Source organism: Apis florea, unplaced genomic scaffold, assembly GCF_048593485.1.
Source record: "Apis florea isolate Af1SG1 unplaced genomic scaffold, ASM4859348v1 contig_2293_pilon, whole genome shotgun sequence".
Lineage (NCBI taxonomy): Eukaryota > Metazoa > Arthropoda > Insecta > Hymenoptera > Apidae > Apis > Apis florea.
Window position 1 is genome coordinate 5,471,017 of NW_028256554.1, and position 27,248 is coordinate 5,498,264.

General features: G+C 36.3%; 1 protein-coding gene across 2 annotated transcripts in view; it reads right to left on the bottom strand.

Moving 5' to 3' along the window:
• Positions 1-27,248, bottom strand: part of LOC100872459 (uncharacterized) — a 147,582-nt gene that overhangs the window by 25,365 nt on the left and 94,969 nt on the right. For both annotated transcript variants that reach the window (XM_086903938.1, XM_086903939.1), the window contains 3 exons: positions 17,950-18,388; positions 12,998-13,231; positions 12,116-12,585 (listed from right to left, as the gene is read on the bottom strand). In XM_086903938.1, coding sequence (XP_086760064.1) covers positions 12,116-12,585; positions 12,998-13,231; positions 17,950-18,388 — 1,143 coding nt within the window. The remainder of the gene's footprint in view (positions 1-12,115; positions 12,586-12,997; positions 13,232-17,949; positions 18,389-27,248) is intronic.

The window sequence follows — 27,248 nt, forward strand, 5'->3', positions numbered from 1 at the left end:
TTATCTGATATTTCGCAAGAGAAACACGTAATATCGATTTCACGAAAAAAAATTCTTTTTATTCGTCGCTTTTTCGATTCAAATGTTTCTTTTTATCGAGAAACAGAACTTTAAAAACAAATAAAAATGCTTATAATTATACTTCATCTTGTCATCGATTGGAAAGCAATACCTTAATCGTGATATTTTCCAAGGCATGTTCTTGTCAGACAATTTAAAAAAAGAGAAGAGTATCGAAATATCTTTCTCGTTCCTCTCATTTTTCATCCTTCTCATTCCCTTTTTTCTTTATTATATCAAAAGAGGATCGGTGAATTAAATCGCAAGAAGAAGAAATTTCAAAGGAGAAATCGATACTTTGGATTCCTTTATCGAAGTATTGTTCTTATTCTTTCGTTGGAGTAATTTTAAAGCGGTAATTCAGTTCCCCGAAGAAAGTATAATTGAAATGATCAGGTATGGGAACAAACGTAATTATCGAAGGTATAATTAATTGTCGATAATCTACGGATAGACGTGGCGGCAGGAAATTCAATTTCTTAACGATTTAACATTTTTTCCTTCCTTTTCATTCCGTGTCAACAACTTTTACGGAATAAATTATTAAGAAAGATTGGAATAAAATATTTTCTTTATTTACGAAATAAAGTATCGAGTCAAACGAACTTTATACCAAAATCGAGATAAATAAATGAAATAAATAAAAAAAGAAAAATATGAAATTATCAAATTTCGCACGAAGAATATCTTTCCTTTTTTTTTCAATCGACTTCGATCATCTCATAAAAATGAGATCTATAATAAAAATATTTTCTAAAAAGAAAGAGACGAAACTTACCAAAATTTTACCAATTTTTATTATTTTAATTGTATACCAAATACTTGTCAAATAACAATGATGCAATATTTTTCATCATCGATATTTCTTCCGCATATTTTAATCCGTCTATTTACGGAAGTAGAAACGCGAAATAATTTATCGGAGGGGAAAAAAAATTATCCGCCTCTATAAAACGTTGTTAAGAACTGATTTAGATAGGGCGGAGGGCGGGGGGGGGGGAGGGAATTTCCATCGTAGGAAATTGAAATTGGTTTCTCTCGCGTCTGTCGAAGAACTCGATGGCTCGTGCTTCCCTTCGAGCGAGTCTCGAAACACAGTAATCCGGCGTGCAATGGCAAATGACGGGATGCCGGCGATATTTAAAACTTTTCCTCTCGCGTCTGATTTATTATTTCTCATTCACCGCGCATCGCTGATTCAAAGAGGTGGAATTTAACGCGAGAGGGAAGCGAATCCGGGCTTGCATTTTCAATTTCCATCTCTTGAAAATCAAGCCTTTCGACTTCGTGCCACTGAAGTAATTCACAGCGTTAAATTCAGTGTCGGCGCGATTACTTGTTACATTACGAGCATCACATTATCACGAATCAGTTAATCAGAAGCTAATATTTTTTTTTCTCCCTTCTTCGCGAGTTGCAAACATATTTTTTTTATATATATTTTCGGATATCAATAAAAAAGTATATTCGTAAAAAATGTAATATTTTACATTTTCTTCTAATTTTCATACGAAATTATTATTTAAAACATGTTTTCGTTGCTTTATCTCTTAATACATTTTAAATATATTTCTCATATTCTCATCTTTGATAAATTTCTTCTGTTAAATTGTACGTTTAAAATTTTGTGTATTCCATAAAGTTATTGTTCTTTTTTTTTTTTTTTTTTTTTTTATTAAGGATTATTATCATTACCGCTACATTCCAATTTCCAAGAAAGAAGAAAATGGCGGAAATAGCGGTGGAATATCAAGCGTCTCAAGCGTTATTCCGTATTTAAAGGGATGATTTTTCGAAACGAATCGACAGAGGCGCCCCCTTTTGTATTTTCGGACAAAACATCGATTTCGCGGGAAAGAGAACTCGTTTCTTCCTCCCAGACACTGGGAATCAAGTCGAATCGAGGAAATGAGATCCGACTGGAACGCGTTGAAAAAGGAGAACCGGTACATCTTGCGGCCGTTATCTGCCGAGATAAAGCGGCAAAGTAAAGTCTGCGGCGATAAGCTCTTGCGGATCGCAGTGGCGATAATTTTCTTCGGGCGAGAAGGAAAGAAAATTCTGGGTTAAGAATTACGCTAACGTAATAATCGTTTATCGTATCCTTGTTTCTTTCATACGATAGAGTATATAGAAACGTGGATAATTTGAAAGCGAATGAACTAACGTTCGACGTCTCGTCCGATGAAACGAGCTTCGTTCCGAGAAACGAACGAAATGCGCTCTTTGCGCGGGAAATTAATACCCGCGTCTGAAGGAATACTTTATCGAGCAAACATTAATTTTCTCTTCTTGTTTCTTTTATTATTAAATCAATTGTTTCAGTTTTTTTTCTCTTTGTCAATATCCGACCTATCTTTCTTCTCGATTGATCTTATCCAATTTTCCCTCTCTTCTGAGATCCGAGAAGTAATCATACGCAAAAGAATATGGATTGATCCACGCGTTTCGTTTATCCCTTACAATTTTCGATTTGACAAGTTCGAAACAACAGGCTTGTTTTTTCCATCGATACTGGAATCTAGACACACGCCTCGCTCGCGTAACAGGGTCATAATAATAAATATATACGATTACTCTTATGCCTGTGACGTACGTTGACCCACATTTGACCGACTTTATCCCATTCAAATTTCTCCCCTCTCGCTATTTCCACAAATTGAAACTGCGATATTTCATTATACTCCTATACACAATGCTAATTTATTAATGCATGAGATATAAAAATCGCTCGTTATTAGAGATTTAAAAGTAAAAAGAAAAACAAAAAAATACGTTCAATAAACAAATTTTATAAATAATCGAGAAAACATTTTTGCTTGACAGAGATTTCGTATTTGATGTCTTATTAAAGAAATAGAGATTATTTTTGTAATCAGAGCAAGAGGGAAATACATCGATGTGTATGAAAATGGAAGCAGTGCAAATCGATAAAATATCTGCTCCAAAACTGTCATCGTAGTCTAGTTTCTTCGGTTGTATGTATGTATTTTTTTGCACGTCGCGCCGTATGTTCCAATAAAAATAGAAATGAGGATTTTATAAAAAAAAAAAAAAAAAAAAAGAAAATCCAGAAAACTTTCCACAAAAAAAAAAGGAAATCCTGTCTTCGTATTTTTGAAATCCATTGATTGTCCATAAGATAAGAAAAGAATAAAACGGATAAAGTTAATCACAAATTGAATATTTTTTTATTTTAAAAACATCTTTGCAAAACGATATCTTCTTGGAACATCTTTTCGCGAAACATCTGAGGGGAAAATTTGTTCAGGATGTATAGGAAATTTCAGAGAAATTGTATTCCACGTGGAAATATATTATTTGCTATCTGTGTTTTGTATCACGTAAACATACGTAAATAAATTGATCTCGATTTACATATAGAAAGATCCGAGAATTTTTAAAACGAACATTTTCAGATTAGTGTATTTACTTTTAAAATTATGCTGCTCTCCGCTTTTGAAAAGAAAACTTGTCGAAGATATTAAAGAGAATTTTAAATGAGAGAAAAATATTATTTGTTATGCATCTTGAACTCTTGAAACGAAAGGAAAAGACTGGTGAAATATCTACGGCACGAGATAAATCAATTCGAAGGATGATAAGATAAATGAATATAATTTTATCCTAAAAAGTATACAGGAAGACATAAATCTACCGACTGGAACATTGTTGAATCCTGAATACAGATTCTTCCAGTGAAAAGTTTAAGAGAATACTTTGTAGTCGAACGAGTTTCGCTATTAAAATTTATAATGTTATCTGTTTAAAAAAAAAAGAAAATTAACGTAAAAAAAATATTTATTCGTGGAATTCGTATTTTTAGTTATAACACTTTTCACGCGAAATTATCATCACGATTTTAACATAAACGCATTCACGCAACGATGATATCGTGGAATTTAATATAACTTCGCAATTTATCCCTTTGTAAGGGATAAATATCCATCTAGTTTACATCAAACATCGCGAATATCATTCATCCGTATTACAATTATCTATGCAAATGCTCTTTTGCACGACCTTTTGTTAACAGACCATATTTGTTAATTTATACCTGACATGGTGGTGTAACCTCATAACTATAATTTCACGTGGATTCCACGAATTTTACACGTGGCAAACTTGGTTGCATTTGCCAAGGACACGTACCACTACTCTGCCTCCCTCGAACTGGGTTGTCCCAAATTAAATCGAGACGCACCACTCTTAAATGAATTTTGTAGACGGTCAAACCGAGGAAACATTCCTATTCGATTGAACTTTAAACTTTAAACTTCGATGAAAAATCAAAATTTTTAATCACAGTATTTTTAAAATGACCTGAAATTAACAATCGATCCAGATCTAAGATTAATAAGATCTTCTCGATACTGAATATTTATTTAATGAAAAAAAGGGAGAAACTTAAATTTACCTTAGGAAAATTCAAACAATTAAAATATTAATACAATTCTCATTTTAGTAGAAGCAAATAGAAGGAGACACGCGTGTCGTCTCTTACTATCAAAGAGGTTGGAAAAAAAGGAACGAGAGTGAACGAACCACTTGCGATTAATAGAATGAGAAAGAAACGTGGAGTGGATCCTCCCGTCAGCTTTCGTTGTTAGAAAATGAACGATGGTGCAACGATATGATAACCGAGAAACTTGAACGTTAAACGTTCCAAGTGCTGTTAAATCGTTCTCCTCTAGTTGCATGCCTTTGAGGAGTGTTTCTGGTGATACTGGTATAATACTCGAGTCCTCTTTCAATAATCTATCGATTAATAATATTCGTGAATTTATATTATAATGTGTTTATAGATTGAAAATGTTTAATAATTTTTTAATATTTTATTCTTCTAAAATTTCGTATCGCTTTGCTTATCCTACGCATTCTGCGAAACATTTATTTAATATCCTTCATGTTTTTTTAATTTGCAAATTTTAGAAGAATTTCATTAACAAGGTTTGCGCGAAGCTGATAACGGGAAAATTTTATGAATAATCCACCATGTTAATTTTATTAAGTACATATATAACAAAATATCTTTGAAACTACTACCGCGTCATGATCACGGATAAAAAACGAATTTTGTATTCTCGCGAGAACAAATTTGCGTTAAACCGTCCCCATTCGTCAATGGAAATTTGTTATGTTAAAAACGGCGAAAGTTAAACAATTGGTAAACTGGGTTACTCCAATATGCACGTCTTAAGTATTAATTTTATAAGAGAGTAAAAAATTATAAATACTACTAATTTTAATTTTATATATACTATAATTTTTCTAATTTATTATCTCACGTATTAGATCGCATTACGCGAGATAATTTAAACTTATACAAAGATAATATATAACATAACATAATATGTAAATTTTTTCACGTGAAAAATGATTCAAATAAAGATATAATTAGACTCGCAATTAAAATTTAAACGGATAGGAAAATTTTCATCCTTAATTTGATCTTAAGCGCGTACTTCGTATAATTTCGCGATTGCACGAACGTGTAAGGAAATGACTTTGCGAAACTGTCCACATTACTCCACGGATTTTTTTTCTCTTCTTTTTTTTTTCCTTTTCTTTTTCTCTCAAAGGAAGCCGTTTAATTCTTTCAACGATGTCCCGCGACGTTTTATGGAAAGCAGTAAAATTTTTATTATTATTCCAACGTTATAAGATCGTTTCTTGAGGAAAATTTACGTGACGTGTATTATGGGGATGACGAAATACTCGAATGTATACTCGAAACGCGCGCGATATTAATTTTTGTTAGTTTATAAATTTAAAAAGAAAAAAAACAAAAAAAAAATCGTTAAAATCGTTAAATCGAACACGTATCCGTGAAATATCAAATCAACTTGATATATTATTCATCATCTTCGCGGTATCTTCAATTTTGCGCGTTTATTATATTTTTTCAAGATTCGATATCATACGAAGAACAAATTATACGAATAATATTTCAAATAAATAACGCATATTACCCTTTCGGCGTATATATATAAAACGATTGCAAGGAAATTTTACACAAGATTTCCACCAAGTGGAAAAACTTTATCTTTCTGTCTCCCTTTTGACATTTATTAGTTCACGTATGATAAAAAAAAAAAAAAATAATCCCGCAACGAAAACGAAAAAAATCCATATCCTTCTCAATCTGCCATGAAAATGTCATGCGTAAAAAAACGTGGAACGTAAAACGAGCAAAAAAGATCATATTATTCTCCCCGACAAGTCCATAAATCAATTCTTCAAATCCCGGCTCGTAAATGTTCGCGAGCCGCGACACGCAATCGAGAAACTCTTCGAGACAGACCTTCCTTCGATTCCCACGATGCAAAGTAACGAAGAGCCTTTATTTCTTTTTTCTTTTAAACGCCAAAAATCAAAGCGATCGATATCGTCGAAACGATAAATCAAATTCTCGCAGCGTGTTGAAAAGGGATTCCAAAGTTTTCCCTGTCGATTTTTTCTCCGATCGCACACCGATCAAAGGAGAACATTTTTTCTTTTTTCCTCCCCTCGACAGAATCGAACTAAAAATAACAGACGGAAAATAATTTTGGCGAGCTTTGGTCGATAAATTATCCTCTTCGATGGGATTGAAATCGAAAATATGGAGATTTTTCGCCATTCTTACCACCACGATCTGTCCACGTTCGTGGAATTGCCACCGCCACGCCGACATCCAACGCGACGACATCTGTCGATCGAAATCGAGTCGGCAATTAGTTATTCTTTAAAACTTTCTAATCTCGTGGACATTTTTATTCGCAACAAGGCCGCACAGATGTCATAGAGATTGTTTTAATTTCGAAAATGAGGATAATCGGGGGTGATTCATGTATACATTGTCTGGTTGAATATTTTTGACGAATAAGCGTGCCTGTATTATTTATATTGGTAAGAGGAGATTGAATTGTGCACGAAAAAAAAAAAAAAAAGAAAGAAAGAGGAATTAAATTTATGGATTGGAAATTCTATTTTATATATATATAGGTTTGATAGGAAAATATGGTGTGAGAGAATTAAATTTGAAAATATTGTTTTTCAAAACATTGCAAATATTTCGAACGGCGTGTTTTTAAAAATTCGACTCATACTACGATTTAAAAAAAAAAGAAAAGAAAGAAATAAATAAATAAACTTATACCGCTCTTCGGAAAACTTTTTCTAAACTTTTTCTTTCTTAAATAGCACGAAACGTTCTTAGTCGTGCAGCGACCTACTTGAAAGACAGCCCGAAGCTAGTCTCTTATCGGAGACGATTGCATTTAAATCCACCGTCTCCTTATATTCTCCTTCTTTAAATAAAATCCTTCCTATTATTCGCATTAAATTCTGTCTCTTTCCATCACCAAATAAAAAGAAAAAATGTGACACTCACGTGGTCACAATGCCATCCCGATATCCCTTAATTACAACCTACAGTGAAAGCGATTCAAAGAAATGCCAATTACCATCCCGTGAAGCGAATCGTCCAACAATTTTTCACCTTCGTCCACCTTTTGTTTATCTCCCTTCTCGCCCATCTCACCGATCATCCTCGTCGTAAGATCGGCTGCGGAATTATCGGCTTTCGAGATTCAGCACGCGATGATACAGGGGGCGCGAATTTACGAGCGCCACGGTTGATTTATTCGATGGGAAATTGGATCGATAACGCGTTGCATCGATCCAAGATCGCTCGTTAGAGCATCCTTTCAATTACGCGTTTACCTTAGGCGGCGCAATATTATCGGCGGAAAAGGTGGAAACGAGATATGTCGCGTGTATATTTCTCTCTCTCTTTCTCTCTCTCTCTCTCTCTCTCTCTCTCTGCGCGGATATGCACCGTTCTCGATCGCATTTTCGCCCGTGTAATTTATAACTTTATTATAACAGAGCCAGCCGGGCCACGGGTGATTAATGATCGCGCACCGGGGAGAGGGATTCCTCGCGATATTTATAATTCGTGTTATAATTTCGTTTTCGAGTTTTCTTTTTTTGGTTTGTTCGTTGTTGTTGTTGTTGTTGTTGTTGTTATTCGTGGAGGTGCAAAATGGGAATGGAAGGAAGGTTCGATAACGTTTCGGGATGAATGTATTAAGGGCGAGGGAAACAGGCGATTCTTCCTTTCTTTTTCTTTTTTTTTTTTTCTTTTCTCTCGAGAAACGCGATGCACGTGCGCGAGTACGTACGATGGACGCCGGCGTAGGATGTTTGAAGATTGATTATCCGTGAAAGGATTTATGCTTTCAGGATTGTTTATTCGCGTTGAGAGAGAAAAAAAGGATATTATAGTTTCGCTCGTATAGTTGAATAAGTTGTAAAGGTGTATTGGAATATTTATTTGGAGAGAAGTTTAAACACTCGTTAAAAAATCAATTATCAAACTGAATTTTTATTGGACGCCGTATTTAATGCCATCGGATAAAATTACCGTTTTGTTTGCTCCGTTACTTTATACTTGAACAATATCATTCGATTAATAGTTTGATTTTAGATTGTTTTCAAACGAAATTTTATCTCTTATTTGTCTATCTCCATGCAAGCGAGCCAACCTTTTATTTTCCTCTATCTTTCTACCATCTAAAAACATAGGAAATATGATAAAATAAAATTGCCGTGCAATGTTAATTAATTCAATAAAAAGAATGGCCAATTTTCATATAGTTCGCTTTATTCCTTATTCTATCCTCTTAGACAACGTGGTCAGACAAAAATTCTATCATTTTACTATCCATCGTACCAACACTCTCTAAAATTCCATTTCATCCATTCCTTAACCATTTATTCGCAATTTAATTTCGTTGCAAATTCCCATTCGAACTCGGTTTCGTCTAAGACGCGCTCGCAGGATCAAACTTTTGCCCGCCTGCTATTCTCTCTCGACGACAAAGACGACAACGCGGCATCGACAGGCGAATAAAGTTGGAGGTAAGATTGGGAGTGGCGAACAGGGGAATACAGGTGTCCCCGTTTCCACAACGTTCGATTTCCGGATTGTTATCGGCCGTGGCAAGTTTTGCGCCCCCGCAAATATATATTTGCCGTGTCAACGTACGGCCACCCACCTGTCCAAAGGCCTACACGCCCGTACCTTGTTGTTCGCGCACGACGAAATGAGATATCAGACGTATAGCCTTTGCATCAAAAGCGGCGCGGATATTCAACCGGTCGAATTTATCCACCTTCTTCGCGAATTGAATAATATTCACGAGTAATTGTGTAATTCATCCTTCGAACGCATTATCTTACCAAGAATTATTATTATTATTATTATTGTGATTACGTTATTCCAATTAATTCTTTTTTTAATTTTCAACGTTTTGCACTCTGGGTGTTCTTCGTTCGGGCGAAAAACAACTCCAGACGATTTGTCGCATCCGGTTCCATGAATTTCTTAGCTAACTTAAAATGATTTCACGTATAAAACTTTTATATTTTAATATTTTATCTATCTTTACGTATAAAGAGAGATAATTTATTGAATATTAAATTGTTGAATATTAAAAATATATATATATATTGTTGTGTGATATTTTAATAGTAAAGTAATTACTAAGAAGCATCCTCGGTTTGTCAGGGCAAATAAAATATCGATAAAATATCGTTACAAACCTATGATAACGTATTCTCATTTATTGTCTATTATTCTTATTTTTCATCTTCTTATATAAAATCTCTATTTTTGTCACTATTTTCCTTCTCTCTATTGTCAATTTCTTAATGAATAATTTCATTATTTAATAACGAAAAATTCATCTTGAACTAATATCCCAATAACTTGGTCTCACATTCACAGTCTATTATTCTTATTTTTCACCTTCTCTTACGGAATCTCAATTTTCATTACTATTTTCTTAATGAATAGAATGCAATCATTTCGTTATTCAAGAAATCAAACTCGTCCCCACTTGAACTAATTTCATTCACACGCTTACAAAACTTTGAAAATAATATTTCAATCGAAGCCACGAATATCAAACTCGGACTAACGCGGAAAATAATTCGATCCGAGATCACGCTTATTCTACCCTTTATATTAGATTATACTTAAATTAACTTAGGAATCTATTCATGAAATATCATTCAGCGATATTTTAAAAAAAAATCAATAACATAAATAAATATTGCCGTTCGAATTGCTGCATCAATCTAGGATTCAAAGAAAAAAAAAAACATTTCGACGAGTTTCTCGAGATTCGGATTCACATCCGAAACGAAAGAAACTGGAGAAAAAAAAAGAAAAGAGAAGAAATTCTCGGGAGCAGCAAACGGTTATTACGTGCCTCTCAAAGCATCTCCTTCCATTGGAAACAGATTACCGTGGAAAAATCGAAGATGGATAGAGGATGTAAGGTGGTTTGAGGGGGGCCGCGCATTCAATTTTAAGCTCGCGACAAAGCGGCTCGAATTCGACGCGCATTTCGCCGCCTATCACCGCCACGAGATACCTGCCGCGCCTTATCCGCGACAAAAGTGTCCTCCAACCTCGATTTCCATCATCGCGGTATCCCTACTCGATGCAGACCGAAAAGCTCGCGAACGGTGATGTAAAACGATAGAGCCTTAACGAGCGGAGAGAATTGTGCTCGAGAAGAAAAAGGCGGGGAAATAAGGGAGCCTCGAGACGGTTTTGAGATTACGGGACGAAACTTTGCAACGCTGCCCGTGTTTCAACCCTGCTCATTAACCTGGAAGCTTTTGGTGCAAAAACGAGGGAACGTGTGCAATTGTGATCGAGTTTGAAGAAGCGTTGGGGAATTTAACGGGTTCGAGGATCGAGCGTTCGAAACGGGTGTGGAATGTATGATAGAGATGGATTCTGGGGTGGATATTGGGCTCGATGGATTAAAGGGAAGTGTCTGTTTCTGTCCAACTTTTCTTCTATCTTCTTCTGTATCTGTTTCGTCAATTTATATTTCGGAGAAATACAAGTATTTCAATCGCTCTTCTCGTGAAAATATATCTTAGGCAACGAGTGAAATATTTTTGAGAAAATTCGAAATCTAATCTAAAATGGAAATTAAATAATTTCCGATTGAACGAATCTTTAAATATGTAATTATAGTGATTTTTCTACGAGTGTTGATCAGTATCGCGTTGATTATTAAATTACGAATGAAAAAAGAAAGTTGAAAGGACGACACACACATATACGAGATTCACATTACAAAGCGATATGGAAAACTGGGGTGAAAAAAGCAGGGGAAAGAGGGGTTGGGCAAACAGATTGGAAAGCCAACAAAGTTATCGAACAATGGTAAAGAGAAGCCTGCCAATGGGAAGGGGGATGAAAGAACTTTCGTGGAAAGAAGTTGAATAATACTGTGAATAGAAAGAAAACCGGGGCAAAGGCGAAGGAAGGAAAATTACAGGGTGATCTGGAAAGAAGAAATTATTCGAAAGATACGTAAAAATGAATGATGAAAGTGGAGGGAAAGTGAGTATACCGGAAAAAACTGGGCGGTTTAAGAAATAAACAAGCGAAGAAATAAGAAGGATTAATAGAACGGATCAAGTTCGATATAGAGATATCGAATGCAAAGGAAAAAGAGATGATATGAAGAAGAAAAAAGTTTTGAAATGATCGAATGGGAGAGAAATTGCGAAATTGAGAAACCGGATGAGTTTCGCGTAAGAAGAGATCTAGGGGTCACTAAAAAAAGGAAACTAGGGGAAAAGCATAAAGATACGTTTGCGTGTCTTTTTGTTTCGTTGTTTGTTGAAACTTTGCGCGACAGCCATTTTATCTTGATCATAGGGTATTTGTACTGTGATGTCGTTCGAACCTTGCCTCTTTATCCACCTTATTTCCTTTCAAATTATAAGTTGCAATTATAAATTTCCTTTCATCAGAAATTTCAATAGAGAATATTAATATGTTGGACATTTATGAAGTGAGATAATTCCATCCCGATCTTTCGAATACATCAACGCTCTCTACGCGAATAAAACATTCCAAATTTTAATATTCCATCATCCTGTAAAAACTCTGAGCAAAACATTTAACGATTTATCAATCCGAATTCGAAACTACTCGAATTTAACTCGAGGACGAAAATGGAGAACGTGAACTCACCAGGCGTGATATTCGGGAAGGGTTGGCCCGGCAAAGAGGGCGGATGCTCGTCCTCCGGAGACCGTTCCGAGGCGTAACCTTGATCCTGCGGTTCCCCGCCGGCCAGTTTGCTCAACTTCAAATCGATGCACTTGCCGAGCTGTTGCCGATGCCTGACCAACTCGCAATCGGGCTTGTGCACGATCTGCATCAATAGATCGTTGTCGGCCGCGTCTGGGACGCACGGTTGCGAAGAGTTCGTTTCCACGTTCGTTGCCTTCGCCCCGCCGTTTCTCGTGTCCTGCTTCCGTTTAGGCAGCGTGCCCACCAGATCCAGTTCCGAATTTCGGTGACATCTGTCCTCCAGGGACGTGCCTCGGCTGTACCTTCTCGTCGAATCGCCGCACATCGCGTCCGCATTCCGATTTCTTCTCACCGAGTCGAAGTTACCGTGACGGCATCGCACCAGGTCGAGATCGCTTTGCTGATACCTGCAACCCAAATTATCGATCAGTTTAGCGCGCGAGATTTTGATTATAATTCGTTACAGGTCGGAACGGAGTAAAGTGATTTATAGATTTTTGCTCGGTGGATTGTTTATATAAATAATCTTCGTACGACGTTAATCTCGATAAAAATTATTAATAAGTTTTTAAACGAACATTCATCCAATCAAACTTTCTCTTTAATTAAATCTACGCACAACTGCAATGCTAGCGTAACTTATATATATATATATATATTTCATTTTCAAATTGCAAAATTTTTCTAGTATTTTTTTTACAATACGATGAAAAAAGTTTCAAGTTTGTTACTAACAAATTCATTTAAGATGCAATTTACACTACTTTCGTAGATTCGTTTATGCTAAGAGGAAGCTAAGCTACATGAGCGATGGCATACCTCCAAGGATCGTTTTCATCCAAAGAATCTTGGGATCGATGTTTTACGAGGTCCAGAGTTCCAGTCGGTCCCCCGTCTGAGAAATGCACGCCCAACGATCGTTTCTTGTGTGGCAATGTTCCACCAAGATTCCCACTGATGGTATCCGTCATTACGTTATTATTTTCCTTCGGATCGTCGTCCAACGCGTCCTTGTCGTCCAGATGATTGGGCAACGAGCCACAGAATTTATATCTGAAAAGAGGCGATCGCTCAGTTTTTCTTTTTTTCTATTCGCGAAGAAAATTCATGATCCTATTAGATATTAAAAATTTATCATTTTATCGTCGAATATACGATTAAAAATTTTCTGTACGGAGAAGAGAACCAATTATTCTAATTCAAACAGTATCCTTTAATTTGAGGTCGAACGAGAAGGGTAGACGGTTGCACGAAAACGCATTGTCCGTGTTTGCATAATTTACATAGTTTCGTGTTTGTTCACTTTCCTGGATTAGATAACACGTGTACGAGATTTTATCGATACATAATAGGGAAGGTTTAAATTGAAGATTCTTCTTCATCGAAAATTCTCTCAATTAAAATATTCCAAGATAATTTTCCTGTCCCGTAAAACACTTTTCATCTTTAGAAACGAAACATAATACAAACGTAATAATTTCTATAATGCTCTTTTGTGATCGTGTCGTGGATTCGATGAAATTTTGAAAAATAAAATCGTCCATAAAATCGGACTCTTTCGTTCCGTTTCGCGTCGTCGATTGCGTTTACGCGCAGTCTGTCAGCCATGATGCGCTGTTTCGCAACAACAAGCTTCCCCGCCGCTTGCGAGTGACACCGTTTCCAATATTATATTCGTCGTCAAGTGCACAAGTATCTACGCTTATCTACGCGTCCTTGGAACGAATTGTAACGGGGAGAGATTTTAATCAACCGCGAGTTTATGATCGGTCGTAACAATTTTCCTTTAATACCTCGATGGTTTGTCAATAATATTTTCAGATCAACAAACGTGCAACGTTCGTTTACAGAGTAGAATTATTATAAAATATTTATCTTAGGCCAAACGTTTTTCAACAACGTTTAATCAATAATCTCTCGATACTTTTTATTTTATATATTCAACAGAATTTCGTTCGATTGTAACGTATCTACATCGTTAAACTTAAAATTTTAACGAATATAATTAATAAAAATTCGATTTTCTTACTAGATACAACTTTTTAGAACCTCCAACTCGAGAGAAGGAAAACAAATCTTTCGTTTCCTCTGACGTCACACCAAGAAAAGTACTTCTTTCTTTTCATCCAATGAATAATTTTTCTTTCCAAGACGGGGGAAAAAGAATTTATACGTATACATCGTTGAATATCGTTGCACGGTTCAGATTGAACAACAGCACTTACGCAAATGAGATCAAGATTCGAGGGCCTTTTAACCCGTCTGCTTTTTTACCCCTCCCCTCGGATCCGTTCTCGCGCAAACGAGGATTTAATGGAAACCGCCCCAGTTCCCCCGGACTGACCGACCTTAAAGGGACTTTAAATTATCTCGCGACCAACGCTGTTATATATACGTCGTTGTTGGTTGTTTAAGCAACACTGAACACCGCCCCGTAACGAGAAATCCTCGCCAACGGATCCAGGCTTATGCGCGCTGTTTACCTCGATTCGACCCTTCATTTATTATTATTTATCGCGTGCGGTTAATTTCGACAATTTCGGTACGTTTTCAGTTGGCTCAATTTTCGAATATTATTTTTTTCCTTATCGTTGTATTTTTTTCTTTTTTTTAAATATCGTTTGTAAATAAGAAATATTCGCCCGAATGATTGAATACGCTTCAGATAATTGGCGTTGATTGAAAAGAATTTTGTGAACGAAATTTTTTCTTTTTAATATTTATTGTAATCAAGCTCGAACAATACGAAAGAATTAGAGATTGGATACTATTGACAGATTAATTATTCGTTAATTTCGAGTTCAATTGTTGTTCAATGATCGACTTGTAATTAATTTTATAATATTTATACTGGGCATGAGATAATTATTCCGTAGAATATACATATTAATCTGTTATCGGCATTCCGCTTCACGAAATTATAATTCGTCGTGATCCATACAATCGTTTAGATTTTCTCTCGCTTGATAATCAGAGTTGAAAGGTACACGGTTCGAAAAATATATTTCGATAAATTTGTATTTAAAGGTGAAAATATTTTTATCGATTCGATTATGAATCGCAAAAAAAAAAAAAAAAAAAGATTATCGAAAAACTAGATTGATCAAAAATTCGTTCGACGAACAATTTGTGTATAAACGAGAGAGAAAGAGAGAGACAGACATTCTTTTCACAGAATGAAAATCACCATTGATTATACCGTTAAAAATAATTAATTTTCATTTTACGATATCCATAGAAATTTTTCACCAACTCTCGCAGCTATTCCTGAAAAATTAACACTCACTGTAATAATGAAACAGGATTCATCATTTATTCAGAGAATAACCACCACCGATTCCAAATTCTCCGTAAAATCATTCTCAAAATTAAATCTAAATTATAAACAGCGTTCGTTATAATACAAATAAACAACGTTGTTTTTAAAAATTAAAATCGAACACCGATATTATCAATTGTCGTTTCGAAATAATTATAAGATTAAAACGTCGACAAACATTTTGTCACCAAGAGGAATCTTAACGCTTGAAATTGCAATCCTGCTAATTGCTAAAACACCTCCAAAGACAAATTAACTTCGTTTTTTGCCAAACTAAAATTCCTTTGCCGTCCCATTAAACGTCGTTTCCCTTCATGGCGTTATCGGTTAATCGTCCAACATAACTAAATATGCCGGTTTAATGCAGTCAGATTTTATTGCGTGGAAGAATTTTGTTGTCGGGACAAAAGGGATTTCATTCGTGCGAAACTACCCACTATCTTTACCACCTCATCTTCCGGGTGGATTTAATTACGACGCGTTTCCGCCCTAGAATTTTAACTCGTTGCGAATAATGCAATGTTCATGGTTTAATGGATATATATATAAACTTGCGTGTGCACAACGTTCCTTTCTTGAAAAAAGGAGAAATACTTCCACAATGACTTCAATCGTGTGGAAAAATATAGAAGACGAGAGTTCAGAACTTTGGAAAAATTTGAAGTGGTTGGATGGAAAATTTCAATTGTAATCTACATACAATTTTTCTGAATATAATTATTCCAAAACAATTGATCGGTGTTGCTCACTTGTACACAGATGTAATAATATACGGATACACGAATACAGAGAAATACATTTTAAGTTTATTATTATATAAAATCGAATAAATTTTTGTTTACCACAAAAGTAAACTTGTAAACTTTTAATTTTCCTTGAAAAATTGATTGATCGTATAATTGGATGATCGTGATGAAAGCTATTCCTGAACAGTTTGAAGTGATTCGATATATTTCAATTGGCTTTCATTTCGCCGATCACGTTCTTCCCATCTGCTAACACGATCGAGACACAGGTTTGACAAGCGCGTTAAACCCACGTTATACGATTGAACGTAAGGCAAACATTGACTGAATATTAATTAGAAATCCTTCTGTTTGGGCCGGTGTGTATCAACAATCTATTCAAGCTTGAGGCGGACACGGGGCGGGGAAGAATCGATCGGCGAATTCATCTCTCCTCTCCTTTATCTGTCCTCCAAGATCGAGCGGATCTTTTGTATCCACCTTGCTTTATCGTTAAATTAAATTCTGTTGGCACACGAGTGAAGGGAGCTCGAAAAGGAATTAGAAACACGAAAAATCACTTATGATACTCTTCTGACGTTTCCTTCCTCCAGAAGGAAGAACTTTGGGGGGAATGGACGAAAATTAATATCGACACGTTGGTCGTTCCGAGCGTGTTTCAGAATTCTTCTGATTCGATATTATCTTCATCTTCTTTTCACTGATTTTTATCGACGTTAAAATATCGTCGAATAAACACGACGAGTATTTTATAAAGTGTAGAAATTCAAGTTTTGTTTATTCCTGCCGGGAATAAAATGTCGATCACTCGAACGGAATATTTTAATCGAATCATTGTACAATGCCGTTGATTGATATACTAAAATAAAAATTACCATTAAATCGCATTAAATTAGAGGAAAGCATTTAAGCTAGTAATTACGATAAATCTTGGAAAAAAAAAAAAAAAAGTTTCTCTGAACCGTTCAAGAAGCAGTAAATACATTAAAGCACGAACTCCATTAGCACACTCAATTACTAGCTAATTATACCACTTTACACAGCAAGCTTTAATCACTGTATACGATCGCTATTCCTCAACGATTCGTAAGATCGAAAAAGAGTTAAAAATACATTTAAAAAGCGGATAAAAACGAAGTATATTTTTATAACAACTCCCTCCGTTCGTTTGTTCATTAAAAAATATTTCAGATTCCCAATCCATTTTAATTCTATACAATTTAAACAAGAAAAATATCCAACCATTCGATTTACCCCCACCTCGCAAAATCGCAATGCTCTATCTACAAAAAAAAAAAAAAAAAAAAAAAGAAGAAGAAAAAACTAACAACTCTAAAAATCTCCTCGATCCAAATCATTCGTTCCAAATTCTCCCTTTCATTGACACTAAACCTACCGTGGCGCGGTCAAATGATCGTTTTTCGAAATTTCGTTTGGAATTTCTTGTATACAAAGTTACTGTATCGCCATATGACTTTTTCTATAATGCAGATACAACCCATTTTTCAATATTCACAACTTTCTGTACTGTTTACTTTACGAATCCAATTAGCCAAAATCTCTTTCTATATTGACAAATGTTTTTTTTGCAGCGGTCATTTGACCGCTCATGGTAGGAATTTCATATACATGAAATGTCGGTAGGTTAATCCACCACCGGACGAGAAAAGGAGAGAAAAAGAGTCGAAAAAAAGCAAAAGACTCACCTCTCTCTCTGCGCGCTGGAACACGGGACCAATATCTTGCCCATACTGTTCAACTTTCCCTTCGGGTCGCACAAATTGCCGGAGGACTGGGTCCTCCGCCCCGTCAGTCCCTTGCCGTTGTGACGGCTCAAATTCGAGCCCATGTTCTCGAGCTGCTGCGGCGCCTCGGTGCTCGTCGTTCCCTCGCCGTTGTTCACGGCATTTCCGGGCGTGTTCTCCTTGTTCGGCCAATCCAAACCCGGGTACCCGTCCACGCCCTTGGCATTGACCTTGCACGATAAGCCGGGTATCGGCGGCCTCGCCCGCTTGCTCCCCGCCTGCGATTGGCCACGGCAGCCCTTGCGACGATTGCTCGCCGATTCGCCGCCCAGCGAGAGCCTCTGCACTTTCCAACTCTCCTGACCTCCGCTCGCCGGAGGCACGGTCACCACTTCCTCGCCTGCAACAATGACGCAATCCCGCTTTACGCGCCGCTAGCTCGACGTTCAAGGCCTCCGGATATCGGGGACGGTCGTTGGTTGGGCAGGAGGGGGAGAGGGAGTCGTTCCTCTTTGCCCACTTTGGGATTCTTCTTGGATTCCTCTTCGATCTGGCGGAAGAGGATTGTGAGACGGTGGATCGATTTGGAGTGTGGATTGCTGGTTTCTTTCGAGATATATTTTTTTTTTTTTTGGTTGAGGCTGATCGAGTTGATTGAGAGAGTTGGGAAGTACTCTGGTGAAGGAGCAAGAATTGGGATTTGAAAGTGTGTTGTTTTGTATTGCTTGTGGATTGCTGAAAGAGTAAGTATTTTTTTTTTTTTTTTCTTTTAGGAGGATTTTCTTGAAATAAAAGTTGGGAATTGTGTAAGTTTTCTTTTTGATTTAGGGATCTCGAGTTGGAATTGGATGGATCTGGAAATTTGAATTTGATGTAATATAAGACGCAAGTATAATTGTGAGAGGATTATTATTTATGGATTGATTGAATTGTGATTGTTGAAATATTTTATCCAATTTGTTAACTGATTGGATTAAATTAACAGTTTCTAAGGATTAAAACGTATAAAATGACGATTGTGAGCGTGTTTTCCTTTCTGTGGTTTACGAATTATGCGAAAGCAATTTCTTTAAGATTAATTGTTAATTTATTCGACAGAAGATTTCATGCGCGATTAAAAAACATTGAAACTTTTTTTCTTTTTTTTCGTAAAATATCGTATCCACTTGGTATATTAAAGATGATTAATAAAGCCAGGAACCTATTTAGCGTTAATTTACGAGAAACATTCCGCGAATGCTTCGTGTCAGTAACAGTGGACTGATTGTTCCTCACGATCTGTTTCATCGGTATCAAACTCGTTTGGTGCCCTGAATGGGTCTGGATCATAGCCAGCATTACGATAGGGTCATCGGAGTATGTCGAAGGCTTAATTCGTGCTAAAACTGTTTCTTGATTTATCTTACGTGTCTGTCTTTCTATTAGACAGACGTACGACGCTTAACAATTAGAATTTTTATCCAAAAAACGGATAAAACGTTGCGTGTACACAAAGTTAAAAAAAAAAAAAAAAAAAAGAAGGTATAAGAAGAAGGTAAAGATTTGATCGAAATGAAAATCTACTCAGAAAATCGTAACCGTTGAAATCTTTCTGCTTTTTCTTTTATCTCGATTTTTCAATTGCTCGATGCAAGATACAAGAATCAAATTGTTCATGGCAGCGAAGAGATTACGAATGGGCCCAGTGACCCAGTGGCCTGCATTTTTTCTTGGAAATTACCACCATTTTCTAAGAATTATACGCTACGTTTTTCCAGGAACCGCGACTTTCACTTGTCGGGGGATCGAGGTAGGTCAGTGAAGAGATTCGAATGAGCGACAAGATATTGGAGATAGTGATCCTTCTCTTTATTTTATCGTAAATTTTAAAGTTTATTCGAGTTTTAGATAGTGAGATAAATTATAAATTGTACGCACATGCATATGTTAAATTTCGTTTGTTTGTTTCTTTTTAATCGTAATTTGATACGAGCAATTCTTTTTTTTCGCAATTATAAAATAAATTGTCAAATAAAGAATAATAGCGAGAAAGAAGAGCGAGAAAAAAGCGTATCGGTAAACGCTTTAACGAGATGCGCCGGTAGTAGATTTTTCATTTTCGTCTAAAAAAACGAGGAGAGAATTGTTTCGCGAGAAATGAGAGAGGGAGAAAGATTTTTAACGGCCGTTAAAAAAAAAAAAATAATACAATTAAAAAAGTTAGAGGATCGTAAATATCACGTAATATTTCATAATCGAGACTGAATTTAATTATTTTGGAATTAATTTTAATTAAAAAAATATCGACGAATCTTACTCATATTTTTTTCTTACCTATTCGTTTTTCTATTCGCATATTCTATAATAAATTTAACAAACATTTAACAACGTTACACTTTCATTATACGTGAATTATCATCACTTAAAAAAAAAGAAAACTTTTAGCAAGCATATCCATGTACTTTCTACACATATATACACATTCTCGAAACCAGTACAACCAGTACATATTTTTCCAACTCGAACGATATTTATCTTCCATCTCCAAACCGAAAGGACCATTCCATCCAAATTACCATATTGCCATATCTGAATTTTGAACAAAAACGGAAACTCCATCGATCGGATGATCCTTTCTTGAAAAGCCACCAGTTTATTCGAATCCATCGTTGCTCGATCGAATTAACGCCCCCGTTCAGAGGGGACGTCGCGTTTGGGGAACAATTTTGGAGGCATGGTATCCGGGGACAATAGGATTCCTCGTATCCCCGGTGCATTTAAGGCTTGCCCAGTATGCAACGTTCGTATCGCATAACGTAGCGTTTATCGTAGCCGATTCATGCGCGTGGCACGGCATTACGTGGCGAGGCGCTAACATCCATATTCTCGTGCGCCAACCTCGTTCCATAACGATATTATTAACGATAGAGGCGTACGCACGTGCGTGCATTCATCGATCTCGATGGACGAATCGAAAAGGAGAGAAGGAAGGGAAACGACGATGCAGCCGAGGATAGTTTCAGTTTGATTCGGATCTGGGCTTTCCTCGAATTTGCGATTTTTACAAGAGGATGTAAGATCGTTTCGAGTTTATTAAGAGTTTTCTTTGTGATTCTTTTTAAAATATTATATTATCGGTGTCGATCTTTTGAAAAGGCGATTATTAGGATGGAAGAGAAACGATGCAGCCGAGGATAGTTTTTTTAATTCGACAGAGAGGAAAGATCTGGGCTTTCGGACGGTTTGAACGCGATCTATGACGAATGGACGAGAATTTGGGATTTTTACAAGAGGATGTAACACGATTCGAGTTTATTAAGAGTTTGAGAATTTCTTTGCGATTCTTTTAAAAATATTATATTATCGGCGTCGATCTTTTGAAAGGGCGATTATTAATTGGACGAACGCGATGGAAGATGATGGAAGACAGACGATGCCACGATGAGGGGAGAATGAGTTCGAAGAGAAAGTTATTCTTGCATTCGAGCGAGATTTGCAAACAGGAAATAGTGTGGAAAGCGTTCACAGAAACGTTGTAAGTATATAGAGGGGAATCACGAGTTATTTCCAACGATTTTTATCAAAGAAGAAGGATCGAAGAATATTTTCCAACTTTTAAAGTTTCCCGTTTAAATAATTTGGCGAAATAAATACTAAAAGGAAGTCCGCCATGCCCGGTCTTGATTTAGCAAATCACCTTTGCTATTCCAAGTTCCAGTTCGACTTCCGGCACTCTTGCAAGTTTATGACACGCTATCCCAAAATAGGAAGAGAGTTTCGAGTGGTGTAAATTTTAATCAGAAACTGGGGCTTTCTATAAATACGGATTTACGTATTCGATTTGACCGAAAAGTAAGTGATTAATAATTTTACACGATTTCGATTAATTGTCGAACGAAACATGGTGGAAACAATTTAATAGAGAATATAAATAGGTATATTTAACCTATTTTAATAAAGGCTTCTAAACAATCGAATGATGGATTAATTAGTTCAATTACCTTGAACATCACGCTTCAATACTATTATTCGCCTCAATTTTTCGAGTAATAATCAATGAAGGAAACACAAAGGTGACAAATTAATGCTTTGCTATCTTTAAATTATCAAGATCGACAATATAATAGCGACAACGTAACGATCTCGGTGTCTCTCTATGAAAATAGAAGCAGAGTCAGCAGCTCGTTAGAAAGTACACGTTGTAATTGAATCCACGTAACGTAGAAACTGAATTGCGCATATTCAAGCGCATTTCGCAAGCTTAATCTTCGAACAGAAAAAAAAAAAGAAAAAAAGAAAAATTAATGCACGATAGAAATTAGGTGAACCTGATTCCTTCCTATTAAATCTTAATTAATACACTTTTACAGTTACTCGATTATTCAGTCAACGAACTTCTCTCCTACGTTCCATCATTCCACGCGCGAGATATCGTTCTCTGCCCACCGATGGATCGATCTATCGATTACACCTTACGTGCTTTTCTCGTCCAAGTATTCGATGCAATTGAAAATTTGAAAATTTCAATGTTAACCCTCTGCCATCCTACACTTTCTTCACTAATGCAAATATATCTACAATATTACATAATTAACGTATTCTTGATCCAAATACAACCTTCTTAAATATATAAACACGAATTCATCAAGCGGATCGTTTCACTCGTCGTTTGTTTGTAACAAGTTTGTTACTGTAGTATCGATCGGCCAACGTGACGGGAACGCGTGGCGAAAGCACAATTTCCGCGACGATAAGTCGTAAATCAATCCACGCGCACACAATTTCCAGTATCGATTTCCATCTCTCTCTCTCTCTCTCTCTCTCTGACCACGTTTCGTCACATCGATTACCATAATCACGGTCTATACTGTGCAATACTTATATCGTCGTAACGCTCTCAAGAATTTATGCTTCGGTGCAAAAAGCTTGCCAACGTGATCCGTAAAGGAATATCCATTTACACGCGGAAGCGGCGAAATTGGCCCGCGAGCACACTTATTACCATGCATAAAAGAGAAAGATATTTCGAAATATTTCAATATTTCTTTTCTTATCCTTTCTTTCGTGAAACAATAATAATAATGCATGGCACGATACGTTTCCAATGAAGAAAATCTCGTGGAAAAGAAATTCCATCTTATAGTTCAAGTCAAAGTGTCGTCCGTTAAAAAATTAACAAGACACCTTGGTTTTCACCCTGGATCGATTTCTCGTTTTCTTCAGGAAAAAGTGAATGGCGGAGGAGGAGGCTCGTTGACAGGAGGCTCGTTTCGAGAAGGAGAGAAGAGGAGCGGGTCGAAACGGTGCTGTTGGAAACCACCGTTGCATCGGTAATTGCACCTTACCAGTGCATGACTCATTTATAACGCATGAGTTTATAAGACTTACACGGAACAGGTATGGTCGGGCAGCGTTTCCGACGAAAAGCGATACGAGAGAAAATATTGGGAATATTGGGAAGAATTGGATTATTTGTTTGTCCATTTTTATTGTCGTTTTGAATTTGCTCGTCGAGAATTCAATTCATTAATTAATATTTCGCAACGATTTCTAATCGTATTAGTTTCAATAGGTAGATTTATTCTCGTGTTACATAGGATAGGAGTGCCATTGATGTTATTAGCCCTTCGAATATTAACGAACGATAATTCTCCATGTTAAGAGCGCTCTGATTAATATCGATCCGATTATATCTTTTATTTCTCAGTGTGAAAAGTAATGATCGGATAGTAAGCCGAAAATAATTAATTTAACGATAATAGACTCTTTCGAGTCTAATTGATCGCTAATTCTCGTCGTTAAATCATTAATGTTTGATTTGATCAAAATTATCCATTAATAATTGACTTAATTTAAAAATCGATCATAAGATGTCGTATTAGATTAGTACAAAATTAAATTCTAAGATCGTAGAATCGAAAAAAATGTGTGCTCGTTTTTATCTTATTCCTCACGTTTTTCACTTTCTGAATCGCGCACACGTTGAAATAAATCCTCACATTACGGATTGTAAATCAATGGCGAATCAAATTCGAATGTTGCATCTTTTCCACCAGCAAATCGTGTCCAGTTAACTGTATAACGCGTATATAAACGAAACGAAAACGAATCGGTACAAATAATCTTCGCGATTTTTATCATGTATTTATGCAACGTGGCAATGCTCTAGCGCAATACCATCATTCTCGTTGCTTTCGCGAATTCATTAGTTACAATGTTAGCGCAAATATGAATTACAAATAGTTTCCCGTTGCTAACACCAGTAAATTATACTCGGTTCGTTTAAACGGACGGATAAATAGATCGCGAAGTAACGTCTCTCTCTCTCTCTGTTTTTTTCTTTTCTTGATCGATAACTGTAAAAGGTAACCTTCACGGTCGGAAAGTTTTTCTTTCTGGTCTCAGTTCAAGAGAAAATATTGCAAATGATTCTTTTGTCGAGGACGGTCCATTATCGATTATTCATAATACGATCGAAAGGGAAAGCGAAAATTCTCTCGCGAATTCTCAAATTTTCCGATATGAGAAATAGGAAAACTTTGAAAGGGATACTTTTTAATTTTGTTCACAAAAACTTTCGACAAAGATATCTTTCAAGATATTCAAACTTGCAATGCAATACACTTTCCCATACGATCGAACTTCATCGACCGAAGAAAAATCGAATTGCCATATCGAGTTACCATATCATCTGACGTATCATCCCGCGGGCAACTGTTCCCGACGCGACAAACTGTCTGTTTGTCCTCGATTAGCAAGATTGGAGGAAGGCGCAGGACGTGGATAAGACGAGGGTATTCGGGTCAGGTTCAATCGATAAGCCCTGGATCCACTCTGTCCGGGTTTAACTTTACGACATCTAAATTCATCCGTACTTACCGCGATTCGAGATAACCGCCACCTAAGAGAGGGCGTTGCAAGAGGGGAAGGAAGAGGGGAAGAGGGGACCGTAAAGAACGATTTCCGCCGCTCCTCGACACGGCAGACACCGTATTTCGCGTGTACCGCGTGTATTGTTATCCCGGAATTTATAGTAACGGCGGCGCAAAAACAGCGGAAAACGTCGATGATAACGGTTTTCCTTGCCAAGGATAAATTTCCATCTTAACGGGGTGGTGGCATTGAACTGGATTAACCTGCCGGGAAATTGGCCGTTTCGAAATTGAATAAACCGATAATATAATTTTTAACACGCCAGTTTGGATTTGAGTTTTAACTTTGCATCTCGTATTTATATCCAAGAAGGTTACCAATCGAGTAACAAGAGTTCCTGAAATGTAATTATATTGTATAATTTAATATAAATGTATGTATATTAATAAATATGGCGAGTGCAAAGGGTTAAGATGTAAGAATTTTTTCTAATTTTTAACTATGCAACTATGCATTGGTTCATCACGGCTGTTGAATATATTTTACGATGTAGCAAGTGAATGAGGAAATTGTTATTTTAATAGTAATTGAGATATTATCGATTACATTCGTTTGTTAATTATTACATCTGTACAATGGAATATTATGAAATTGATTTTTTAAATATTTAAAAGTTAATTAACACGCTTATAATTGGCTTATAAAAGTTGTAACTGAAATTTAAATTTAATGGAAATCTCTACTGAAAATCAGGTATTGAATTATTAATTTTTGTGTACTTAATAATTTTAATATTTTTTTTTTTTTTTTTTTAATAAAATATCGTTTTAAAAAGAAATAAAGGGGAAACGTGTGAATTAACGTTGGAACGTGGAAAATATTCGACTCGACGACACGAGGAATCTGGGTCGACGCCGAAGATTATTGCCGTTCTAAAAGAAGTCCGCGGAAGGATGGATGGTTGATCTGAAATTTATTACCCCGAACGAGAAACTTCCCTCAACTCTGGCCAGTGTCGAGTCAACAGAATAAAAGGGACGTTGATTGTTCGCCCGTCAAATTTTTTCATCAAACAAGCTCTCCTCCTTAAAAACCGATCCTGAATATTAAGGAAAAGAACGAAACGGTATGAGTATATATCTGTGAAAAGAGATGCTGCAACGACGAAACAATTTAATGCGAATTTAATTGTACTACGATCTCGTCTAAACTTGCCAAACTTAATATTATTAATCGTAAAATTTTGCGCAAAAAGAATCGCACGAGACACGAAAAATCGAAAAATCAAATTGTACATTTTTCTACGTAATTACGAAAAGAACTCTTCTAAACAATAATCCATTGAACAGGAATTGCATCGAGCAATTTTCTCTCACCAATCTCAATTTCTTTCCAATCCTCAAACTTTCTCAAAAGGAAAAACAAATTTCTTCGAAAAGGAATTACAAAATCCAAGAACCTTCATCAATCCCAATAAATGTTCTCTCCTCCTTCCGTCTTCGTTTTCGAGGAAGAACCATTTCGAACCACGAGAGAACCGCAAGAGAAGAGCGATAAAACGAAAAAAAAAAAAAAAAGAGAGAGAACAAGGAAATTAAAAATCCTTTCATCAAGGAAGAGAAAAAAAGGAAATAATATGGTGAAACGATCGAGGAGGAAAATCCATGGCGTGGTATAAATGGAGATGGGTCGGCGTGGATCGTAAACCAATTCGCCATTATGCGGAGCACGTGGTCCCCAATCAACCGGACCACGGCGTATCCACTCGTGCTGAAATCGTTCCAGGAAAATCCATTTACATGGCAATTAAACCGCCATGGATTTATTACGTGGAAAGGTCAAATCCAGTGCCTCCACTTCGATAATAATAATCGTACGAATCCAAACGCCAGCGTCCTCTCGTGTTTACGCGTGTATTAATGCAAAATGGTGGCCCCGAGGCTCGCATTTAACATGGATGGAAACGACAAATACATTCGTTTTCGAATCGGTTCCATTGCGTTTCGTGTCACGTTTCTTATCTTTTTCTCGCGAAAAAAAAAAAGAAGGATTTCAAATGTTTTTTCTGGAATTTAACTCGGCAAGTTTTGAGGCGCAAGTAGAGGATGTAATCGAGGAACGTATTTTGAGGGGAAAACAAGCGAAGAAGCAGCTCCCTGAAAAAGTTTAATTCGTTTGTAATTGGATCGATCGATGGATTCGTTTTGCAAGAATTTTCGTCCTATTGTTCATTTCTTTAGAGAAAAAAATCGTAAATTATCGCGATAAGATTACGTTTTACTTTTAATTAAACGAAGTCGTAAATAAAAATCGGTCGCTCCTCTCTCCAAGCGAAGATAAATTATATTACCGTTGTAAAAAGATACGATACAAATATCACGAGAGAATAAAAAAGAAATTTGTTATCT